Source organism: Teleopsis dalmanni, chromosome 2 (assembly GCF_002237135.1).
Source record: "Teleopsis dalmanni isolate 2A chromosome 2, ASM223713v2, whole genome shotgun sequence".
NCBI classification, from domain to species: Eukaryota; Metazoa; Arthropoda; class Insecta; order Diptera; family Diopsidae; genus Teleopsis; species Teleopsis dalmanni.
The window spans coordinates 197,533,171-197,543,159 of record NC_051847.1 but is presented as its reverse complement, the minus strand read 5'-3'; the positions used below and the strand labels follow the sequence as shown (position 1 = coordinate 197,543,159).

At 27.8% G+C, this 9,989-nt stretch overlaps 2 protein-coding genes across 3 annotated transcripts in view; both read left to right on the top strand.

Annotated features, from left to right (window-relative positions):
• Window positions 1–9,989, top strand: part of LOC119683518 (glutamate dehydrogenase, mitochondrial) — a gene marked incomplete at its 3' end in the record, with an annotated part of 56,756 nt that overhangs the window by 30,395 nt on the left and 16,372 nt on the right.
• LOC119682523 (probable aminopeptidase NPEPL1) lies at window positions 2,660–7,923 on the top strand. Its single transcript, XM_038095982.1, has 4 exons — window positions 2,660–2,743; window positions 6,282–6,423; window positions 6,657–7,666; window positions 7,731–7,923. Exons 2-4 carry the CDS (start codon window positions 6,400–6,402, stop codon window positions 7,921–7,923), a joined length of 1,227 nt encoding a protein of 408 aa, XP_037951910.1. The 5' UTR covers window positions 2,660–2,743; window positions 6,282–6,399.

Genomic DNA, 9,989 nt, shown 5'->3' with positions numbered 1-9,989 from the left:
AACTATAAAAGAAACAAATCAAATAATTGTAATATTTATAAATAAATACAATATCTATATATAAATATTATATAATAAATGATATTATTTTAATGTAAAACAACAAGCTTACAAATATTTGCTTCCAGAGATGCAAGTTCGTATGACTAAAAAATTCACAATAAATACACTCAAAAAAATTTTAATCACTATATAACAATATATGTTTAATAACGCGCACTTATGATTGCATACTAAAATAAAGTACTAAAAATAAAACAAAAACCGATAGTTTTAACTAATTAAAACACTTTAAATAACACAAAAAAATTTGTTTTAATTTTAAGTATACAATGCCAAAAATTATTTTTTTATAATTATAGTTTTTAATGCAAATATTAACACAATAGTTTTAATCACTTTGAATTTGTAATTATGATATTTAATGTAAACTAATTTAATGGAATAACATGCTCCTGTCTGTCTATCCAATGTATACTAATGAATGGTTTCATAAAATCTTTTGATTTTGGCAGTGATAGAGAAATTTAACAATTCTCTTTGTTTTTCTTAAGAACCGCTTAATCATTTCTAAGAAATATTTCATTTTCATACTACATACAGTATTGTATGTTGTATTTAAGATAGTTAAGGCAAATTTTCAAAATTTCTACAAATATTAGGCGTACTTAGGTAGAAATGAAATAAAAAACCGGTTTGAAATTAAACTAGTGTCTGAGACTTTGTTAGTAAACAAATCAACGCCGATTTGTTTATATCAAGGGCATATTTATTAAAGTTTTAAGAAAAAACTATACCAATATCATGAAAAATCTCTTTTACAAACTAATGTCGACTAATATAAATTTTATTTTATATGACCTTGTAACCATGGTTTAAATTAATGTTTGCTGATAAGTATTGTTTCATCGTGTCAATATAGTTTAATATTCAATTACCAAAGTTTTATCTGTTACTTACTTATATATTTACTGCATTTTTTGTATTATCACAATAGAAAACTAGGTTTTTATTGTATAATAGATAAAACTTCATTGGTTAACGGTATGTGCGAGTTATAAGATGGAATAAAGTCCATTTGATTTAAAGTTTTGTTAAATTTGATAAATTGCATGTTGTTAATTATAAATAATTTATGTCTTGTCAAATAAAAATTTTCTAAAGTTGCTAATATATAGTATCATTTTAATAAAGACCGATATTCAATAATTTATCTAATTAAAGCTTCTGTCGCGCAGCATTGTGCGAATAAAAAAAGTTATATTATACAATGTATGGTTTAATTTTTTCTTCAGCTGTTTTAACTGTATTTCATGAGTAGTTTATATTTATGAAATTAAAATAAACGTTGTTTAAAATATATTTCGTGTATTTGTAATTATAATCTTATCTTTATTTTGCTGTTTACGTGAGTCGTAGGTGTTGTCATAATGTTTCTAAAATCATTTTTATGCTTGAGAATATTTAGAATTTTATTTGTTTTCATTAACATATGCAAGTTCCTTGATGCATATGAAAGCACTTTTATATATTAGAAAAATCTTTGAAAATTTTAAGAGAACTTCTGTTTGTTTAGAAAAATTTTACTCAATAAAGTATGACACAAAAAAATAAATATATAATTGATATATTAAATATACAAAATTGATAGATGTTCAATTAATAAAAATAAAGAATTTATTATATACTTACTTTTTAGTATGTTTGTTTACAACTCAGTTGTTGTTTGTTTACATTTTAGATATATGACAAATACTGGTAATTTCCTTTGTGGGAAATTTATTTTTAAGACATTTTTAGTCTAATTTTCATTGCTTTATATTTATGTAGGTAAGTTTGAAAGCACGGTTGCACTTTGTATGGTTAATGAAATTTACTTAGTAAGTTGCATTTATTGCTAAGTAAGCAGTGGGAACATTTTATAAGTATACATTTACAATTATTGAATAACATTAGTTACTTTATAAAATTGTATTAAAATGACATTCTTTGTTGCATACATATCGATTTCATTGTGTTGGTATATTAATTATATTATTTTAATAATAAGTTTTATTCTATTTTTATTTTAATTAATATCATGAATACTAAAACTTTTTTATGTGTTTCTGTAATATAGTATTTTGTTTTTTTTTATTGAAATTGCATATAGTCTACTTAAACCAAATAGCAATATTGATATGGCGGGTGTTATATGGTTTGACACAAATTATTTGCAATGTCATTACTGCTGACTGTAGCGTAATTTTTGACAACTTCATAGCGCGCTCTGCAGACAAAAATCAACATTTGTGCTAAAAATTGTTTACATTATTTTCTTGTTGGAATTATCTTAAATGCGTTCATTATACGTAGAAGTATTAAAAATATAATAAATTCATAAAATAATTAAATTTTATCTAGTAAAACATGAATAAATGTGTCTGAATCTTATAAATTGCAAATAATTTGCAAAAATACAACGCTGCGTGGCAATAAAAAAACCGGCATCACTAACAACAAATTTGTATTTGTATTCTTGCTTTGTCTGCCAAGTGAAACTAAGTGACTGGCTAAAATTGTTTTTAACAAAATATGTTTAATATTGTTAAGATCGTTGCATAATGAAGTTGCATATTATAGAATAAAATTTGTAGTCGGCTTGCATTTAATGTTAATAACAAGATTCTTAAACAAAACATCACAGAATACATTTGCAAAATATTTTTACAAAGTGATATCTCGTCGGTACACTGATATTAAGGTAAAATTAAAATAAATACATAAAAATAATATTAAATTCTATATATTTGCAGAAATTTAAATAATGTATTTGTGTGTATATATTTGCGAATTTATTTTTTGCAATGAAAAAAGCGTATATATACACGCATTCAGTGCTGCATATAATCATTCGGTCACTTAATAAATTTTTAGTAATTTCTCTTCGCTCCAGCCGTTGTTGATCTTTTTATTTTTGAGAATAAAGAAAAAATTTTAACATGATTAATTCTCACAATTTCTAAAAATAGCGGAGCACTATTTCGGCTCATGATAATGATTAAAAATGCGGCCACTGGGGTGCTCCATTTCACAGCGTTTGAGGTTCTTGAACTCACGGAAAAAGATTGTCGTCTTACTCTCATTCATAAATTCTCTGCTTATTTATCGTTTCTTGACCCATAATTAATTAAACTTAATTTTCAAGGTTATAAAAATTACGCATAAATAAGCGTAATTAATTTAAGGAAAGTCATTTTGTTTATATTCTCTGATGTCAACAAATTATTAAAGAATTGTGTTTTCAAATTTTATTGCTTAATTATTATTACTAATTTTGAGTGTTGAGTGTAGATTTGCACTAAGACTGGTTATCTACAGCTCGTTTAGTTTAAATATATAAAGTGGCACTTATCAATAATTTATTTCTATTATTAGATGCCGCGAGCGTCACATTCTGTAGTCAGTTTTAATTAATGTCAATTTATGTTTTAGCAATAAAACAATTAAAACATTAAAATTTGTCAAACTGATTGTAAAAGTTTAATGAAAACAAAAAGAATATGTTAATATAAATTCTGGTTGTGTTATCTAGTTGTTGTTGTAACCCGCTGGGAACTGCTTGTGAAGTTCTTTTGGGAGGTGTCGAACGGTACTTGGACGAGTGGCTCCGGGACGTAGACTCGACTGTTCTTGGAACCTGTTGACTAGTTTCATTTGTTTGTTTTAATATTATTTGACGTTACTGTTTAAATTGACGTCTTAGTATAGTTACTCCATTTAAATTCAACCAAATGTGAGCTTATGGTGCACAATAGATCAAGCTGGTCGCAGTGCATAGGGGCCTTAGCCTAACCCAATACTCCCAAATACCACTAACCAAGCTTATATATCTACATGTAAATACATTTAAATTAGTGATGTCATATGTGCTCTTAATTTTGATTGTTTTCGTTGCTTTGAATTATAAAAATCATCATAGTAGTGCAGCCGGATCCCTTCTTGGAATGATTCATCCATACAGACGACTAACTGCCCTTTACCACAATAATAACATTAATATAGAATTGCATCATTAACCTTATCAACAAATTCACAGCATTAAAGTTTATATATATTCGCTATAACTTCTTAGCATTATATTAATTAGCAGTTCAGTTGTTCACACCTAATGCCTTCCATTTTTACCGATCTGATGCGAAAGTTTTTCAATAGCATTGTTTTTGTGTATTGTACCTGTAGTGCGCCAGAATCTAGAAAGCAAGCAATATCAAAGGAATTATATTTTCGATAAAAACATCATGAACCATAACGCTTTCTTATGTATAGTAAATACTATGAAAATGGTAGTATGTAAAGTATGTATTCAAAAATAAAACAAATATAGAGTTTTGAAATTGTTTGATTTCAACACTCTTAAAAGAACTGTCTTAACAGAATTATATTCTATCAGGAAAATGTGCTGGACTTCAAAATATTGGTTAAAAAATTTACTTCCTTGCTCAATATTGGATACACTAATACCCCAATTTGCGTCGCCCTGATCCATTTCTATTACTTGTAGGTCATATTTTTTAAAAGTGGATTTACATATATTAAGTTTTTAGTTAAAAGATGTCAGTTTAAATATGTGTGGTAAAGTAAAAAGTAAATTTTTGCTTTATAAAATATAAAGTAAAAACAAATTTAAAAGTAAAAACAAACATTCGAAAATTAGAGATAGACCTGCTGACATTGGAAGAATTCTGGGTTTAGCTCTAACTACTGTAAGAACAATTTGTTATCGTGATGCAGACAAGATAAAAAACTGTGGAAAAGGTGTGACACAGAATCAAAAAAGAATGCCATTGTGCTAAATTTTAATTCAGAATAAGGTTCTGTCGATATTTAATGAGTTAAGAGATAATTCTCCTTCAACAAGTAGGTAAAAATCAGAATATTTTTGGAAATTAATCGGGGTATTAGCCTATGTATATAGCAAGGTTTATTAACGCTACAAATAGTTAAAAGTAAACGAATGAGTAATTTATATTTCATCTCATAATATATTCATATACAGTAGTTTTTAAATGATATTTTCTAAGTTAACCGACATGGCTACTTTCAATGAAATTGTCGGGTAAAACCTATGGTATTGGGAACTCGTATTTCGGTCTCTGTAGTCATATTGAAAGGGTTACCACTTATGCTCTAACTTTATTAGCAACTGTAGTGATGAATACTCGATAAATATATATTGAGGTTGTAGACCATTGATAATATTTTTGAAAACATTGTTTTGGAGCTGTTCAATCAAGCTATTATAATTTTGTTTGAAGTTGCTCAAGTAACATTCAAATTGAGTAACTTCTTAAACATTTGATCCAGGTATATGTTCTCAAGGTAAAAATTACTTCATTTGTTGATATATCAAATCTTGATTTAGGTGTTAAATATAGAGCCGGTAGAGCCGTTTCGAAAAGTAGTGAACTATAAGAACAAAAATTATTTTTATATTATTTCAATAAATTGAATTTTTACAGCTCTTTGAAGTATTGTTAAATATTGCAATTTTTACTTATAAAAATTAGATTGTAAATACCTACCGGAATAATGGCTTAAGATAGTAAAAATGCTCATTCAGAATATTGTACATATGATAGCAGATAAATACCTGGAATGAAACTTAATCTCTGCTATCTTCTGTTGATATTTTTATTGTTTTTTATATTTTTCACTGGAATATTTTTATGAATATATTCAAGACAGTCTCTTATGTTTACATATTCTATAAATACCTTTATACTCAAGTTTCATTCAATCCCAAACTTTGTTCTGGTAAACTTTGTACGGTTTTTGTTAGATTAAATTTGTTTTATTACTGTTTTTATTAATTAATGATTCATAAAATAGCAAGTTTAAACAACTGTTATCGGTCAATCGGTACAAAAAGAATTTGTCATCCCTGATAAGCTCCAATTATACTTATTTATAATTCTGTTATGTATGTCTGTATGTTTGTAGATTAATACACGTGCTTAAAGATATTATTTTATTAAAAACAAGAATCAAATATATAATAACATAAATATTAAATGGTATAATATTAATGTTTTATTAAAACAAATTGTTCACTAAGCGATAAGATAAATTGAAAAAAAATCTCTCTACCACATACAGATTTAAATTTCTAAATTCAAGAGATAAGGGATTGCAATAAACTGAAACTTATGTGGGCTTTGTAAAACTACTAGAATTTCACGAAAAAAAAATCAATTATTTTATTGCAGTAATAAATCATAATTTCTTATCAATTTTTAAAGCACTTTATAAATTTACGCAAATCCTCAATTCAGTTCAAAAGTTGATTTCAAACGCAGTGGTCAGTGAAAGTCAAGTGCATTTTGTAGAGAACTCAAAATTTTTTAGAATTCAGGAAAAATGGGAAGGAAGAGACCACCACATGTGAGTGCTGCAATGTTGTTTTCACAAATATTATCTAATTTTAGATAATCTAATGAGATAACAGATAAAAATGTATTATTTTTAAAATAATAATTTCTTAACAAATTATTATTGACTTCTTAAGTTAGTTTAAAAAATATTTTATTGTTATTGATATTTCATATATATATATATGATTAAATTTAAATCAGTTTTGTGAAATTCATTAATAATATATACTTATTCTCACACAGATGGCAACCGAATTTCGCTTCAATCCAACATTAACAGAAGGCGATCCTTGTTCCAGACCAGTTTTGATTATCGGTCAATTGCGTCATTTAAATCTATTAAAATTCAGTGATTTAGCTGTTAAATTGAATCCACGTGTCTCAGAGGATGTTTTCAAGGATGCCATATCTGCCTTACATCCATCACCTACTGATAAGTGTTCAATGTATTTGGATGTAGCAACTGTAGCTGCATTACCTATCAAATGTTCACGTCACAATACACCATCACGTGCTCATGCCATCACAGCTTTGGTGAAAGCTAATGTTTTAAATGTTAATGATGAAAGCATTGTTATAGTTTGTGAACGCAATGATATATTCCCAGCTGCTTGTGCTGTGGTACGTGCTTTTCCATTGTTTACGCGTAAGACTGGTAGCTTAGGTGCAAAACATCACATAGGTGATTCCAATGACGATCAGGCTGATAAGTCCATTGTAAATATTGAATTTCTTGTCATTGAGAAAGATGGTCAACTATCACAAAAGCCACTAAGTAAAGAGGACATTGCATGCATAGAAAGTGCAGCTTATGGTATACGATTAACAGCACGTATTGTTGATACACCTTGCAATGAAATGAATGTTAGTCATTTTGTAAAGGAAGTTGAAAACGTCGCTTCAAAGTTATCAATTAAACCGAAAATTATACGCGGTGAAGAATTACGTGAACAAGGATTTGGTGGCATTTACGGTGTTGGTAAGGCAGCCGCTGTACCACCCGCATTAGTTATATTATCTCATGAACCGCAAGGCGCACATGAAACTATCGCCTTGGTGGGTAAGGGTATCGTTTATGATACCGGCGGTCTTAGCATTAAGGCTAGAACACAAATGCCTGGCATGAAACGGGATTGCGGTGGTGCAGCTGCTATTCTAGGCGCTTTTTATGCTGCTGTTAAAAACGATTTCAAAGAGAATTTGCATGCAGTATTCTGTTTGGCAGAAAACTCTGTTGGTCCAAACGCAACACGGTATGTTTATACTTTTAATAATTGGTTTTGTAAATAAATAATATTTTTGTTATTTGCTTTTTAGTCCTGATGATATACATACATTGTATTCCGGTCGCACTGTTGAAATAAACAACACTGATGCTGAAGGGCGTTTAGTATTAGCTGATGGCGTTTGCTATGCTAACAAGGATTTGAAAGCCAACATCATTTTGGATATGGCAACTTTAACTGGAGCACAGGTTAGTACATTAGATAAGTTAAAATGTTGGATTTAGAGTAGTTGTGAGTTCACTTTTTTAATTATTTCATTTTATAAAATAATATTTTTAACATATTATAAAATATATTATATTTATATTATAATATATTATATTTATATTATAGTATATTACATTTATATTATAATATATTATATTTATTATTATGTTGAAGCTATTTGAGTCAGTGAACTTGAGCACTTTTACTCTTTATTAACTCGAGGTATCTTCAAAACCCCTCTTTACGCCTTGACTGTTAACATATTGTTATATTTATATTATAATATAATATTTTAATTAAATATTAGTTTAATTACCTAAAGTTGTAATAATACTCCGCCCTGACTGAGAATTGTTGACTTCTAAAGGATATTTATGTATTCAATTTAAGTCAGTTAGTTATTGAACACTGACTCTGAGCTTCAAATTTGGCAGGGCACGAGTTCAACCTTTGGTACTTGCAGTCTCGAAAAATTATTTACGAATAATTAAATACAAGAAATAATTCCAAGATCACTTATATGGGTATTTGGCAATACTTTAAACAGCTGTATTGCCAGTCAAAAATTCAATTAATTAAAATAATATAAAAAAATTTTTGTTGCTGAAGTTCACTACTTTTTGAAACCTCTCTATAGACCTTTATATAATAATAAAACCAATAATAAAAATTCATCTACAAGCTCTTATTTTTTTTCACATCACCTTTTTTTCATTTATTATTATTTTATTCAAACAAAGATTTTGCACACCATTTTGATATTTAAGAAACTAAAGCTAAATAAGTTTAATGAAAAGTTAATCAGTGATGGCAAGAGAGATATACCGTCTTGTAGTTAAGCGATAGTAGTACGAGAAGGTATTATCTATACTTTCGATTCTCAGTGAGTATTGTTAAGAAATACTGGCTAGTGCTTTAGCGGTAGTAGTTTGAGAAACCATAATCTATATCATCGATGTACTGTGAGTATTGTGAAAGAGATACCGACTTGAGGCTTAGCGGTAGTAGTATGATAATATATATTCTAATACATTGATGCCCAGTCAGTGACACTTGCACATTTCTTTATTTGTTTTGCCCGGGGAGAAATAAATGGCGGATAACATGTAAGGAACTACAAAAACGAATACGTTGGTAAGGGTATGACTGGCTAAAGTGTGAAAGAGGTATTGTGAAAGAGGATTTCTTGGGAATAAGAGCGGATTGTGGATAGTACAATATGATTTTATTTTGCGATCTCCCTTGCTTTATGATATAGCACAATTCCTTGCTTTATTGTACTTCGTAGTACGCAGTACTTAAAAGTTGGCATGTATTTATTTTATATATCAGGTGCAAAACCGTTTTATGAAGTAGTAGATATCATGGATCTATTGCTTTACTGTCTATTAGAGTACATAATAAAATATGTTTGAATTAATATTACTTATTTAGAACTTAAATTTTATTGAAATGATCTTAAATTCTAAAATATTTTGTTAATTTTAATTTTATATTATACCATTAATGTATATTTGTTCATAAATTTCACTTAATCTGAAAGTGACACCGATTAAAGTAGGAAAGTAGATTGTAGTAGTATATAAGTATGATGGTTGTCTTCAATGTAAATTATCTTTAAAGATTTAAGAAAGTATTATATTGCAGTTCTTATAGTCATTGTCATTCTCATCATTATTGTTTTTAATGTACCTCAGATAAGTGATATGTTTTTGAATCATTAAAGTGATGAGTAGTATTATCGAACCAATGTGCTTTCTTAGAAAAAATAAATTGTACTATTTTGCAGTAATATGTCATTATTTATCATTCTTAGCAATAATAATCTGTTATGTCACGTAATTCATACTGATATCTAATAGAGTCAAAACTCAATGTAGATTTGGTAGTAGATATTTTCAACAATATGGGGAGTGCTTGTAGGTCTATTACTGAGACAGCTATTAAGTATTTTTAAAAACATTTGATAAGACCACACTTTAGTCAATATTCCTATCCTATACCTTTTATTCTTGCTTCCTGTCTTCTCCATATTATTTTTAGTAACATTTCTTAATATGCAATGTATTGTCAAATTTCTTCT

What these genes read in the sequence shown, in the direction of transcription:
- LOC119682523 (XM_038095982.1), top strand. Translation starts at nt 6,400, where the DNA reads ATGGGAAGGAAGAGACCACCACAT. An exon ending in GAAGGAAGAGACCACCACAT is followed by an intron (nt 6,424 to 6,656) that starts GTGAGTGCTGCA and finishes ATTCTCACACAG; the next exon opens with ATGGCAACCGAATTTCGCTT. An exon ending in GTTGGTCCAAACGCAACACG is followed by an intron (nt 7,667 to 7,730) that starts GTATGTTTATAC and finishes TTTGCTTTTTAG; the next exon opens with TCCTGATGATATACATACAT.